This window comes from Tachysurus vachellii, chromosome 3 (genome assembly GCF_030014155.1).
Source record: "Tachysurus vachellii isolate PV-2020 chromosome 3, HZAU_Pvac_v1, whole genome shotgun sequence".
Lineage (NCBI taxonomy): Eukaryota > Metazoa > Chordata > Actinopteri > Siluriformes > Bagridae > Tachysurus > Tachysurus vachellii.
In genome coordinates this window covers 32,142,307-32,157,470 of record NC_083462.1, presented here as the reverse complement: position 1 = coordinate 32,157,470, position 15,164 = coordinate 32,142,307, and the positions used below count along the sequence as shown (strand labels likewise).

Genomic DNA, 15,164 nt, shown 5'->3' with positions numbered 1-15,164 from the left:
TGCGCACTGCTTCGAGGAAGTCCGACAGTAGAGCACCAAGTTGTTCAAAATAACAGAAGAAACAAACGTCAGAGAAACAGTTCGGATGGTTTAGTTTACGATGTTAAGTGATCGCAGGGTCTGTCTGACTGCAACACTACTGAACACGGCTAATCGAGCCTAGCAAGGAGCTACAGATATATTAATGATCAAAGTACTGAGTACTGAGTTCTGATTAATGAGTACTGGGTTCTTATTATTGAGTATTGGGTTCTGAGTACTGGGTTCCGAGTACTGAGTACTGAGTTCTGATTAATGAGTACTGGATTCTGATTATTGAGTATTGGGTTCTGATTATTGAGTACTGGGTTCTGAGTACTGGATTCTGATTATTGAGTACTGGGCTCTGAGTACTGAGTACTGGGTTCCGAGTACTGAGTACTGAGTTCTGATTATTGAGTACTGGGCTCTGAGTACTGAGTACTGGGTTCTGAGTACTGAGTTCTGATTATTGAGTACTGGGCTCTGAGTACTGAGTTCCGATTATTGAGTACTGGGTTCTGAGTACTGAGTTCCGATTATTGAGTACTGGGTTCTGAGTACTGGGTTCCGATTATTGAGTACTGGGTTCTGGGTGTTGAGTACTGGGTTCTGATTATTGAGTTCTGAGTACTGAGTTCCGATTATTGAGTACTGAGTTCTGAGTGTTGAGTACTGGGTTCTGAGTACTGAGTTCCGATTATTGAGTACTGGGTTCTGGGTGTTGAGTACTGGGTTCTGATTATTGAGTTCTGAGTACTGAGTTCCGATTATTGAGTACTGGGTTCTGAGTACTGAGTTCCGATTATTGAGTACTGGGTTCTGAGTTCTGAGTACTGAGTTCCGATTATTGAGTACTGGGTTCTGAGTACTGGGTTCTGAGTACTGAGTTCCGATTATTGAGTACTGGGTTCTGAGTTCTGAGTACTGAGTTCCGATTATTGAGTACTGGGTTCTGAGTACTGGGTTCTGAGTACTGAGTTTCGATTATTGAGTACTGGGTTCTGAGTGTTGAATACTGGGTTCTGAGTGTTGAGTACTGGGTTCTGATTATTGAGTATTGGGTTCTGAGTACTGAGTTCCGTGCAAAGGCGTTCAGGATGCGAGCTTTCAGACAAGTGGGAGAGAAGCAGCTCCCAAACCCTGTGCTCTACATGGCCTGGTCTCCAAAGAGAGATCTCATAGCCCTGGCCAACACTGCAGGCGAGGTGAGCACACAACACACTCACTTTTTATTCTAATTTTACCTTTAATGTTCTGTTATGTTACAACCTGACCATCACACGCGTGTTTTTTTGCTCCTCAAATTGTTGCCCTAAAGCTGGAAGCTCACAAGTGTACAGATTGTTGCTAATTTCTCTTCACTGGAACTAAGAGGCTCAGACAGTGTACCAGCATGACAATGCCCCTGTGCACAGAGCACAGAGCTCCATGAAGACATGGTGTGTTACTGCTCTTGTAGCTGAATCATCACTAATCCCCACAAACACGCTCCAACATCTTGTGGAAAGACTTTACAGAAGAGTGGAAAGAAATCTGGAACAGGATGTTCAAAAAGCGCATACGAGTGTGATGGTCGTGGGGTGCACATACTTTTGCTCATATAGTGCGGCATATCAGACAATGTCAGGGTAGTTTTCGAAATCTGGTAAGACTGAAAAATAATAGTCAAAGAATAAGTATTAGTCACACAACACATTTTTTAGCTTCCTCCTTTTTTGATCGAAAGTAACTGAAAAAAAAAAATCAACATAGAAGTAAAATCTTAATTTTAATAACATAAAGAGAAATATGTGAACGTGTAGCCAAAATATAAACTTTATAAGCTTTCACACTATGGCTTGGTGATATACTGTGATTGTTTACGTCGTTTCTACAGTAAACAAGGATGAATAAGTAGGTTTGCTCCAGCGGTGCTGTAATTAAATAAATAAATCTAAACAAATAAATGTAATAACATTAAGAATAAGAAGACTTTTCTCTGACATCTATATAATGTCTACAAAATATGAAATATTTCATTCATTCATCTTCTACCGCTTATCAGAACTACCTCGGGTCACGGGGAGCCTGTGCCTATCTCAGGCGTCATCGGGCATCAAGGCAGGATACACCCTGGACGGAGTGCCAACCCATCGCAGGGCACACACACACACACACTCATTCGCACACGCAATCACACACTAGGGACAATTTTTCCAGAGATGCCAATCAACCTACCATGCATGTCTTTGGACCGGGGGAGGAAACCGGAGTACCCGGAGGAAACCCCCGAGGCACGGGGAGAACATGCAAACTCCACACACACAAGGCGGAGGTGGGAATCGAACACCCAACCCTGGAGGTGTGAGGCGAACGTGCTAACCACTAAGCCACCGTGCACCCCATATGAAATATTTGTTCTTTTTAAAATAAAAGATGAAATGTAAAATAAATCAGGAAAGAAGAAAATCTCAAAACATTTCACTTTATTCTGCAATACAGCACAAAAACACACAGCACGCGTGAAGACGAGCACGTGATGAAAATCTTACTGTCTGTAATTGACCTCAGCAACTCTCTTTAATCCTCAATTTCAGCTCCTGCTACATCGTCTTGCTAATTTCCAGCGCGTTTGGAGTTTAGCCCCGAATGAAAACACCGGAAAAGAGATCACGTCCCTGGCCTGGAGGCCAGATGGCAAAAGTAAGCGTATCGAGTTTTTTCATTTCAGATCTTTTTTTGTTTTTTTAGGATGTAGAACTTAAAGATTTCGGTTTATCGTAATAATATATTTTCTTTATAGCACATACCCTCTGTAAATTTTAGTTTATAGTACTAGACATCTGTATATTATGTTCATAACACATACAGTATATTAATCTGTACATTATATTTATAGTACATATATATTCATCTGTATATTATATTCATAGAACATACATATCTGTAAATTACTGTTTATAGTAATAACCATATATTTTGTTACAGCACATATCTTATGTAGATCTGTATATTTGTTCATGGTACACACACAACTGTAAATCACTCCATATTACCACTTACTTAACTTATTTAACTCTTGTACAAACTGTATATCCTGCACTTGCTAATATTGTACTCTGGTTAGACCTAAACTGCCTTGTACTTGTACATGTGTAATGACAATAAAGTTTAATCTAATCTAATTTAATCTAATCTAATTAAAGGACGAGTTACACGAGTATTGCACTGATCTGACAGTAAGCGCCTCGTCAGACAAAATCACAGGTCATTTTAATACATACGGAGCATCTGTGATTTAACAGCTTGGTACGTTCAGTTTATATACTGAACATAATTCTGCCCATTGCAGTCAAACACCCTAAACTATTAGGAACTGTTTTACTGGGAAATACAAACAGGACAAACAATCATCTGTCTGTATGTGTCGTCTCTCTTATATCATTAGTGTAGGACTAACACTAAACTCTTACCGTGTGCACTTTATTATCAGGCATCGACTCTAGTGTAGAGTTTTAGAAGGGTCGTGTTGTCTCTAATGGAACGTTTATAGGTTTTTTGATTTTTTAAACTAACTGGAACTATAAGCCATTTCCAAGTGGATAGCAAGCTCAGAATGTGAAGATCAGGACTTCACTGTACTATTGTGTACATTTGACAAATAAAGGCTGCTTCTTTTTCTAAATCTGAGCTTTTCTCTGATCCCTCGTACTCAAAGAGATGAATGAATGAGTGAATTGCAGCAGCAGCTGAAATCTAATGTGGATGTAATATTAAAAAAAACAGTCCCTGTTGCTTCTGTAATGTTTTTCTGTTGTTGTTGTTGTTGTTGTTGACAGTCTTGGCGTTCAGTGTGGGCGACACCAAGCAGGTGATCCTGTGTGACGCTGAGAAGGCGGAGATCCTTCACCTGTTTCCTGTCGACTGCCCCGTGTCCTGCATGCACTGGATGGAAGTGCAGAGCGACAGCAAGTCGGTCTTTTCTGGGATTCGTTCATAACGCGTCTGTTTGCGTTTTACATGGAAGTCGTTTAAAGATTCTTCTTTCTCTGTACAGCTCGTCGTCAGCGTCCAGCGATTCAGAGGACGAGTCCGGACGTTTCCTACCCAAACTACCGACGCTACCCAAGAGGTCAGTTAGTTTTGCTTTGAGGATTTGCATCTGTTCAAAGCGATAATATAAGAATAAGCCACTAGAGTGTTTTTTTTGTGTGTGTGTGTTTTCAGCTACAGCTCGTCATCCAAGATATTCAGGTGGGTGGAAAACGTTTTCTCTTCTGTTGCATAATAAGGAGGAAATTACAGAAAATACTCACCGTCGGTGGATGAGGTCACATGGCACCAGCAGCTGCTTGTTGCCTTTAACACCACATAAACATACCTGTACTGTTGATTAGTTTCTCCTCACAAGTGTGTGTGTGTGTGTGTGTGTGTGTGTGTGTGCTGTACTTTATGTCCTCACACATGTTTTCTTTTGCAGTGAAGAGAAATCTGATGAGGTCACAAACCTGCTGGGGGATGTGAGGTCAGCGGTGGGGTTTGATTTCCTGTATTGTTACCTCAGACTCTTTGGTTTCCCGCCTCACCGAGGCAACCTCACTTGTGTTACAGGTTCAACATCCTGGTGGTGGGCGGGCCGTCTGGTTTTCTGGAGCTCTACGCATACGGGCTGTATAAGATCGCCACGCTCAAAGGAGTGAGACTTTCATCTTGTCTTCTCTCTGCTCCTCTCTGTCAGATCTTCATCACTTCATTTACTCTTCATGTCTCTATGAACCTACAGCGACGAGGATGAAAACGCTTAATAACTCTCCGTCCGTGTCTCTCAGATCTCTGGAACCTGCCGTAGTCTCTGTCTGTCCAGTGACTTCAAATCTCTCTCGGTCATAACGGAAATAAGATCCACAAACAGGAACTCTGAGATCCAGTACATCCAGGTGAGAGAAACAGCTCCAGCATCACAAGCGTCTGTCCCTTTAACACTTCGGTTTGTTTTTAATAAAGATTAGAGAACAGGACATGAGATTAGACGTGAGGAAAACCTTTTAAACAAAGCAGCTAGGATGATCGAGATTTACACGTTCGCGTTCATTTAAACAGGGAACTAAAAACAGTGTAGAATCTTAAATATTCAAGATAGTGAACATTTTAAAGCCTTCTGTTTATTTCCTGTTTAACTAATAATAAATAAAAAAAACGTCTCAGATTTTTTAACTGGTCACGGATTCAGGACTCTGCTGAATGTTTGAGAACAAAACTGATAGGAATCTTAAAGAATATTCAAATGAAGATGTAGTTAGAGGATAAGATCTCAGAGACGTTTCATCATGAGCTTGATATCATGTCAGTCAGCTGGTTGAATTCTCAAACCTGATTGGTCAGAGAGTGTCGGTATATTAATGCCCTTTATTGCTATAAGTTATTGTTACAATTGTACTACAGTCTTCGTAGAGTCTGTCTGTCCTCCTGTCTGTCTGTCTGTCCTCCTGTCTGTCTGTCTGTCCTCCTGTCTGTCCTCCTGTCTGTCTGTCCTCCTCTCTGTCTGTCCTCCTGTCTGTCTGTCCTCCTGTCTGTCTGTCCTCCTCTCTGTCTGTCTGTCCTCCTGTCTGTCCTCCTGTCTGTCATCCTGTCTGTCATCCTGTCTGTCATCCTGTCTGTCTGTCTGTTCTCCTGTCTGTCTGTCTGTCCTCCTGTCTGTCCTCCTGTCTGTCTGTCCTCCTCTCTGTCTGTCTGTCCTCCTCTCTGTCCTCCTGTCTGTCCTCCTGTCTGTCCTCTTGTCTGTCCTCCTGTCTGTCTGTCTGTCTGTCATCCTGTCTGTCTGTCTGTTCTCCTGTCTGTCTGCCTGTCCTACTGTCTGTCTCTCTGTGTCTCTGTCCTCGTGTCTGTCCTCGTGTCTGTCCTCGTGTCTGTCTTTGTGTCTGTCTTTGTGCCTGTCTGTCTCTGTCCTTCTGTTTGTCTCTCTTTGTGTCTGTTTGTCTCTCTTTGTGTCTGTTTGTCTCTCTTTGTGTCTGTTTGTCTCTCTTTGTGTCTGTCCTTCTGTCTGTCTGTCTCTGTCTTTTTTATCTCTTTCTTTCTGTTTGTTTTTTGTTTGTCTTTCTGTCTGTTTGTCCTGTTTTTTTCTCTGTCCTTCTACCTGCCCATCTTACTTTTTTCTTTTGTTTATTTATTTTATTTATCTATTTGCGTGCGTGCGTGTGCATGTGCGTCTTTACTGATCACCCAGCTCTTAATATGTAGTGGTTTAAATGATTTAATGCAGTGTGTTGGTCCAGTTCACAGGCTGATGTACAGGAAGTGAAGGTAAAGAATGATGTCTGTGATTAAACGTTGGTCATGCGCTTGCATAAAGACTAAAGATGCTGCGTTTTCTTTATTCAGTTGGACACTGGACTGCTGTCCTCTTGTCTCCCAGAGCTAACGAGGATGGCTCGAAAATTCACTCACATCTCCACTCTCATCCAGGTTTGGATTTCAGTATTATATGTTTATATGTATCGTGTATGTCAAAGTTTAGACCCAGCAGCTGTTTTTATTTAGTAGTGTACACGTAAAGATCTTATTTCTTCTGTAAAAAAAAAAGAATTAGAAATGTTTTATTGTTATTTATTTTTTGTAGTTACTCAGAGGTTCTTTTTTCTCTCTGTCTGTATCTGCATCTTATTCAGTACCTGCGTCTGTCTCTCACCTGTATGTGCGAGGCTTGGGAGGACATCCTCATGCAAATGGACCTCCGCCTCACCAAATTCGTCCAGGTCCGATAGCGCTGTCCTTATGGCTCTATTATTATGTTCATCACTGACAGTCTGGAAACATTCTGCTAGCTTAAAATACTACTTGGAGTATTGAGTCCAGATTCTGCTGTTTTGCAGGAAAAGAACACAAGCACTCAGGTACAAGATGAGTTCTTGGAGCTGTTGCTATGGGGACATGCCAGGTACTGACACCGTAGATCAGACACCAGAATCTAATCTGATCATATCAGATAACTCTTAAAAAAAAAAAAAAAACAACAACAACACAATGGATGAATGGTATTGATTTTTGCACAAGCTGCATCTTTATAATGTGTGGAATCGACTGCAGAGTCTCCAGAATGTCAGGGAATTTGCTCTTATTGGGCTTGACTCGGTGTGACTTGAAAGCAAGATGGCATTTTGATGACTTACAGTGGGGCTCGAAAGTTTGGGCACCCCAGGTAAAAACTTGTATTAATGTGCATAAAGAAGCCAAGAAAAATGGAAAAATCTCCAAAAGGCATCAAATTACAGATTAGACATTCTTATATGTCAAAAAAAGCTTTTTTTATACAAGGTATTAATTCTGCAGGGTGCCCAAACTTTTGCAGGCGCCATTTTTTTGTTTTCTGTTATTTTGAAAGTGTAAAATGATGGAAATAAAATCTCTTAAAAACTCTTACTAACTTTGACATATTATAAGAATGTCTAATTTTTACCTGGGGTGCCCAAACTTTCGAGCTCCACTGTAAAACAATATACCCATGTTATAAATAAATATATATATATATATATATATATATATATATATATATATATATATATATATATATATATATTTAAGTATATTCACAAGTAAATGAAATGTGGCTCTTATCAAAGCTCCTGGGTTGAAAAAGCAAATTGATTCAAATATGCACTGTTGTGATTTATTTATTTTTATTATTTGTTTATTTTTTTTTTGGTCAAATTTTGCAGTAGAAGTGTTAACAGGCAGTGTGAAGACCAGCACTATGTGTATTTCATGTGACACTTGGTGTCAGTCGCGTTTAATTTCTAGTGTAAATATTCTATTATTCTGCATTAGCGTGAACTGTCCAGTAGGAGGCGCTTTGTGACAGGTTCACACAGCCATTAAAGTGCGTTTGGTCATTTTTTCTTTCTTTCTTTATTTATTTTTTCTTTCTTTCTTTCAGCCCTGAACTGCAAGCTCTTCTCATGAATCAGCTGACAGTCAAAGTAAGTCTTGAGCATTTAGCGTGTTTTCTGCCACTTTTTTTTTACCTTCACACAACGCATGAGCCGAGAAAAGATCTCTGAAAGACTTAACGATTGGATCGGACTTCTTTCAAACTCGAATGTTTCACTCACTAACCTTGTGTTTACAAATTTTTATGTCTTTTCGCCACCGGAAGGGCTTGAAGATGTTGGGCCAATCCATCGATTCATCCTACTCCAGCATCCAGAAACTGGTTATCAGTCACTTACAGAGGTAGAAAACCTTGAAGTAACAGAGAAGATAACACAGTGATGTTGCCCAGCACTAAATATTATTATTATTATTATTATTATTATTATTATTATTATTATTATTATTATTATTGTTTTTGCTTTGTTTGTAAAATGTTCTGCTGATTTGATGTATTTCTTGTCCTATCTGGTCTCTGTGGTGACTAACATGAGTTCTCCCTGTCAGCGGTTCAGAGGCTTTGCTGTATCATCTGAGTGAAGTAAAAGGCATGGCTTTGTGGAAGCAAAAATTTCAGCCTCTTGGTTTGGACCCTGCAGCTATAGAAGGTAAAGGAGACACCGCAATCTTTTTTATAGGACCGTAATTTATCAACACAACTGATGTCAACATGGCATAATATTTTGTTGTGTCTCTTCTAGATGCCATCACAGCAGTAGGCTCCTTCACACTAAAGGCTAGTGAACTGTTACAGTAAGTCTCAACACATGGCCTCCACATGTTCCTCTGCTACGCTGTGCATTAAAATGTGCTTGTGAATGTGTCATAAACTGTTCAGTGTGTGTGTGTGTGTGTGTGTGTGTGTGTGTGTGTGTGTGTCTTTTCTTTCCAGAGTGATCGATAAAAGTATGAAGAATTTTAAGGCCTTTTTCCGATGGCTCTTTGTCGGTAAGACTGGAACTGTCTTGTGTGTGTGTGTGTGTGTGTGTGTGTGTGTGTGTTTCTTTATAATACTTGAAGATTAACCATAACTGAACTTGTAATCCTGGGCTGGTTTATTTGTCCCTGGCAAAGCAATGCTTCGTATGTCAGAAGATCACGTCCCAGCAGAACTCAGCAAGGTGAGAAACCAGAGAAACTTCTCCATGAGAATAAATACAGAAAGTCTGGAATAAGATGGAAATGTTTGAGAGGAAATGTTTAGGTCAGAGCCGATCATGTATAGTTTGAATGTGGTGGTTTGGGAACTACTTGGATTTCAACATTTTCTGTCATTTTTCAGCCAATAGTCGACTTAGATATTTATCCTTCATAATTTTTTTTAACAATGGCTAGGAAATCTTTTACATTTACATATTATTGTGTGTTTTGGTTGAAGTCTATGCACTAATTGTGTCCCCCAGGTGACCCAGAAGGACCTGGCGTTTGTAGCGGATTTCCTGTCTGAGCATTTTAGTGCTGTGAGTAAACTCTTGTACTTTAATGAACATTAATAGGTTTCTCTTCAGCACACTGTATTGTCTCCATGCTTTCTTTTGTCCTGACAGAACGAGGAGCTCTTTGATCGGAAGGGGAAGTACTTCAACGTGGAACGAGTGGGGCAGGTGAGGACAAGTCCAGCGAGTGTGTGTCTGTGCATGGGTGTGTGTCTTTTTTATGTTGGGATTATGAATCATTATACGCCTTACTCAGGAGTGAAGTATTCAAAAAAAAAAAAATGTGTTTCTGTCATATTTTATTTAAAATTCTATGTTCACACACACACACACACATATATATTTATGTATATATAATCTGTGTGTATATGATATATATCTATCAAAGCATATATCATATGAGATAAATAAAGCATATATATATATATAAGCTGCTTTTTATATATATATATATATATATATATATATATATATATATATAAAGCAGCTTCACAGAATATAAGAACAATTTATATATTGTATTATAAAATATTAGGGATAAATACAAATATTAAATCTACTCCGGCCCAAGGCAACTGTGGCAAGGAAAAACTCCATGAGATGATAAGAGGAAGAAACCTTGAGAGGAACCAGACTCAAAAGGCAACCTCATACTCATTTAGGGTAACACCGGAGAGTGGGATTATGAATCATTATAAACACCGGAGAGTGGGATTATGAATCATTATAAACACCGGAGAGTGGGATTATGAATTATTGTAAACACCGGAGAGTGGGATTATGAATCAGTATGAACACCGGAGAGTGGGATTATGAATCATTATAAACACCGGAGAGTGGGATTATGAATCATTATAAACACCGGAGAGTGGGATTATGAATCATTGTAAACACCGGAGAGTGGGATTATGAATCAGTATGAACACCGGAGAGTGGGATTATGAATCATTGTAAACACCGGAGAGTGGGATTATGAATCAGTATGAACACCGGAGAGTGGGATTATGAATCATTGTAAACACCGGAGAGTGGGATTATGAATCATTGTAAACACCGGAGAGTGGGATTATGAATCATTGTAAACACCGGAGAGTGGGATTATGAATTATTGTAAACACCAGAGAGTGGGATTATGAATTAGTATGAACACCAGAGAAAGAGATTATAAATAATGTCCTTTTGACAGAGCTTCTGAGCAAGTCATAAATCAGCTCATCATCGGTGTTTATTACAGATTCAACACCAGCTCCTCTGTACCGAAGCCTTCAGATACTCAGATGGAGAAACAGCATGTGTAGAACGTTATCTTGTGTATCGATTAAGAGGTTATTCTCCTTTGAGCGTTATGGATTGTAGGGCGTTAGAAGACTAGTTAGATACATGGGAGCTAAACATTTTAGAGCCTTGTATATAAGTAGCAACAGTTTGTAATCAATTCTAACACAGTGTAGAGATCAGTGTTAAAATCAGGCTTTTCTGATCTTATTGCTATTCATCTGCTAAGAACTCTGGCAGCTGCATTTTTGACTGACTGTAGCTTGTTTATTGAAGATGCAGCACAACCACCTACTGTAGTAATGCATTACAATAGTCCAGACTGCATGAATGCATGAACTATACAGTAGTACTATATATATTTATTAGTATAAGAGTTGTAGCCTAACTTTTACTCATTTTTCTTTTCCCCAGTATCTCAAAGATGAAGATGAAGATTTAGTGTCTCCCCCGAATATGGAGGGCAATCACTGGGTGACCTTTGTTCAGCAGAGCAAACACCTAAAAGGCAAAACCTTTTCCCTTATCACAAACTAGGAATAGACAAACACACACATGCACCGTTGTGCATTTATACAGTTATCTGGTCATGTGGAAGCAGTCGTGTAGTTGTGAAATCATGCAAATGTCAGAATGGAGGGAAATGTGATGATGCTGATCTGCTGGGAATTTAGCGTTAAGTCCACTGATGTTCGGTTAGGTTCGATTATATTCTCGTAAGATTGAGGTAAGTTCAGCATTTGAAGGTTTACACAGCTAACATGTTGTTGTGGGGGTTTTTTGGGGGTTTTTTTGTACGGAATTAAAAAAAGACAATTCAAATATTGCACTTTTAGTTCAAAACTTGGGTCTGAATTATTTTATTTAATTTTTATTTGGATGAGAAGGTGTACATAACTACAGGCATATGTAAATAAATATATGATTTATTTTTTTTAAAGCTGTATGGCATTTAAGGCAGTTAGAATATGGTGGAATTTGTATTGGGGGCTTAATCATTGTAAATTGTCTGCCTTTGTGTGATTTTCGTGTGTGTGTGTGTATAGAAAGTCCTCTCCTGTTTCCCACCTACCCACAAAAGTCTCTGCACTTCGTGAAGAGGTTGATGGAAGGCTCCATTGATCTCTGTCTGCAAAAACCAGCTGTAAATCTATAACACACACACACACACGCAATGCATATTTCTCACGCTCGCTCTCGCTTCAGAATTCCTAGATTCAGCTAGATTTGTGAATTTTCTCACACGCTTTAAAAGGTCGCTGCCCTGTTCGCATCTCAGCTGAAGAAACCACATGACATTGGCTTTGTTTTCATTCCTCTCGTTAACTTTTACCTCAGAGTTTTTGCTGAGACGTGTTTGTGTCACACACACACACACACACACGCTTGTTCCTATTCATCTGCTTTCCCAGTCACATTTTATCTTTTTTTTCATTCTTCGGTATTCAATAATCAATATTCATCTGTGTATTATTTACTGTTTCCCCTCGCACACGTTCCTCACACACACACACACACACACACCCCCTCCATTCACTGACTGATCGTGTTTGGTCTATTGGGGTGTTGTGTTTTTGATTTCAGGAGGTGATCGGAAGTTCAGTGAAGCAGGCTGTGTGTTTGCAGCTGTACTCTGTGCCTGAGAGGTACCGTATTTAACACCTATTTATTTAGTAGCATTACAGTCCTTCGTCAGACGACACACAAGTTGACATGTACGCTTATGTTCTTGACAGTTCGGAGAACACACCGCGGCTGTTTGAGCTTCCGTCACTGTAAGTGTACAGCAGTAACACCTTAACTGCTGATTAAATCTCTATCATTTGAGACATTTCAGAAGCATTCAACCATGATTAACACATTTCTTTAGTCGAAGTATAAATAGATGCTAGCCACACAACATGGTAGATGTTGTGTGTTAGGACAGAGTTAAGCTAGTGAATTGGAGGGAACTGGCCAGAAGACAAAACAGCAGAGAAAATGTGGGGAAACAATTGTGTGCGTGCGCGGGGGCGGCAGGCGTGTGTGTGTGTGTGTGTGCGGGCATGCATGTGCGTGCGTGTGTGGACGTGGACCAAACATGAACAAAAGAATGTATACAGTGATCCCTCCCCAATTCTGTATGTGTTTCTGTCACTATTATGATTATTATTACATTCTGATAATGATTTATTTGTTATTTTTCTTCTCATGCAGGTGGAATGATAAAAACGCTGGGATGCACTATGTAGTTTTCTGTATGCCAGAGATGTCGACTTCCAAAATCTGTATTCTGAGGAGATCAACAGACCCAAACAGGTTTTTTATCCATTCTCTCCCCGAACAGAATCACTCACACACACACACACACACACACACACACAATTCTCACACATACTCATTACACATACTTGCCACTGTGAGGTAAAGAAGAAAAAGTACGAAACATTCTGCTTGCAGTCACACTCGTGTTGTTTTTATTATTTATTTATTTATTTATTTATTTTTAAAGATCTATTCAAAATGGCTTAGTGGCTATCGACCTAACCCCCCCTCTGAACACCAGTGTTGATGATGAGACACCGGTACCTGAGCATTCGTAAGTTTTATTTAAAGGTAATGATAACTTTTAGATCCATAATCAGGTTAAAGTAATGGATTAATAAGGATGCCTTTGCGTTGCAGTGATCGCTCCTACAGTTTCTTGGATGCCCGTCTTTATGACGACGAGACGTTGACCGTGGTGTTGCAGGCCCAGGAGGAGAACGAGAATAAGCTCCGGCTTCTGGCTCAGCTTCCTCTTGGCCCCGCCCTCAGCTGTGGGGAGGAGTTTATCTGGGACCCTGAACTCAGGTACCTCACTGAAGGCAAAATAGTGGCGGTTTCCTTTTTTTTTTTCTTTCAATTAGTGCACATATTTAATCAGTGGAAGAAAGGTTCCTCTGCTGTAAACAACAGAATTCAACAGAATTCAAGAGTTTATTTTTTTTCTTTGTGACCATCAGATTCTGCAAGTTGTTGCTTTTGAAATCCCCAAGTACCTAAAAATTGCATACTGCTCCTTCAGTAGGGTTTAAAATCTACTAGTGAAATGAACGTCTCTTTCTGGTGCCCGTATTCTTATGTCAGCCCCAGTCAAGTGCTTAAGTGATTATTGTATACAGAATTGTTCATCCAGATCACTGAATGGCTCTCTGATTGATTGTGGGGCAGGTTGGACCAGCAGAGCGCAGAGATCCCTGTACGAGGGCTGACGTTGGGAACCATGAGCCGAGATCTAGAGAACATGAAAGCCCAGTTTGTGGCTGTGAATGGCATCCGCAAAGTGTCATGTGTGGTAAGCGGTTTTTTACTACATACTATGTGCCTTTGAAATCGTGTGTTTTAATGACAACATATAGGATCTTCATAAAGTAACCATGCAGCACGTTAAAGGTTAAGGATTAACCGCGATTGCTGTTAAGTTGTTACACATACAGTGAACATACTAAGAGTTGAGATGGAATAATTAATCATCCTAATTCATTATCCTAAATAATAATTATGCATTTTATAATTATGCATTATGCATTTGCTAAAACAGCTGAGTTCGAACCTGCGTCACGTCCGCGTGTTTGAGATGGACGTGGAGGATGAGGAGGAGGAAGAGCGAGCCGACGAGTCGCAAGATATCAGCTGTGACCAGGACGGACTGGTGGAAACCTCGACCAATCAGGGAGCAGATGGAGGAGAAGAGGAGGCATGTGAAGAGATGAAGGACAGGTCAGAGAACAGCTTGGAGCAGACTTCTGCATCAGATACACTTTGACATTTTGTGCCTGATTTAGACAAACACTTGTAAATCTACTTATAACAAACCAACATCTGACTTGTTAATATAGTTTAAGGTCAAATAAAACATTTTGTGTATATTTCTAATCAATGTACATCTTAATGAAATTCTGTGTTCGCTTCTGGGAATAAAATGATGTTTTTGAACAGTGTACTTGCCTTTACTTTTATGCCTGTCCTGATTTATATGGTGCAGTTGTGTAGTAGAGGAATACTACACTTATAGCTCTCCACTCAATAAAGGTTTAATGGAAAACTTGTTGTTTTGATCATTGTCATTTTACTTATTCAAATAGGGAAAACTTTAATACATTTACAGCATTTAGCAGACGCCCTTATTCAGACCGACTTACATTTTATCTCATTTTTATGCAACTGAGCAATTGAGGGTTAAGGGCCTTGCTCAGGGGCCCAGCAGTCCTCACAATCGACCTCACAACCTTCTGATTGGTAGCCCAACACCTTAACCACTAGACTACCACATCCCAATTAATAAGTGTGTGCGTGTGTGTACACAACTTTATCGCATCCATATATGCTTGTTGAACATCCCATTCCGTATTTATTTCCCATTTGCTGTTAAAATAAGCAGTTCTTCAGCAGTTGATTGAAGAGTTGGGCCTGAAAACCTCCCTCTGCAACTGGATCCTGGATTTCCTGACTGGGAGACCTCAGTCAGACTGGATCAGGAACATCATCTCGAACACCACCGCACTGAGC

General features: G+C 39.9%; 1 protein-coding gene across 1 annotated transcript; it reads left to right on the top strand.

Annotated features, from left to right (window-relative positions):
- Window positions 1–14,700, top strand: anapc4 (anaphase promoting complex subunit 4). The gene is made up of 28 exons (XM_060866821.1): window positions 1–1,226; window positions 2,598–2,703; window positions 3,840–3,972; window positions 4,058–4,132; window positions 4,228–4,254; window positions 4,481–4,525; window positions 4,612–4,696; window positions 4,830–4,937; window positions 6,379–6,462; window positions 6,666–6,752; window positions 6,870–6,934; window positions 7,931–7,973; window positions 8,150–8,226; window positions 8,431–8,531; window positions 8,625–8,676; window positions 8,816–8,871; window positions 8,998–9,044; window positions 9,327–9,383; window positions 9,471–9,527; window positions 11,049–11,142; window positions 11,681–11,778; window positions 12,219–12,280; window positions 12,371–12,409; window positions 12,831–12,932; window positions 13,126–13,212; window positions 13,299–13,466; window positions 13,827–13,950; window positions 14,197–14,700. The coding sequence occupies exons 1-28, from the start codon at window positions 1,119–1,121 to the stop codon at window positions 14,419–14,421; spliced, it is 2,412 nt and encodes an 803-aa protein (XP_060722804.1). The 5' UTR covers window positions 1–1,118; the 3' UTR covers window positions 14,422–14,700.
- Window positions 14,701–15,164: the final 464 nt, after the last annotated feature.

Excerpts from the sequence above, each read along its gene's own strand:
- anapc4 (XM_060866821.1), top strand. The coding sequence starts at position 1,119 with ATGCGAGCTTTCAGACAAGTGGGAGAGAAGCAGCTCCCAAACCCTGTG. Across the intron at positions 8,227-8,430 it reads GTTATCAGTCACTTACAGAG|CGGTTCAGAGGCTTTGCTGT; the intron begins GTAGAAAACCTT and ends TCTCCCTGTCAG. Across the intron at positions 12,281-12,370 it reads CTGTACTCTGTGCCTGAGAG|TTCGGAGAACACACCGCGGC; the intron begins GTACCGTATTTA and ends TGTTCTTGACAG.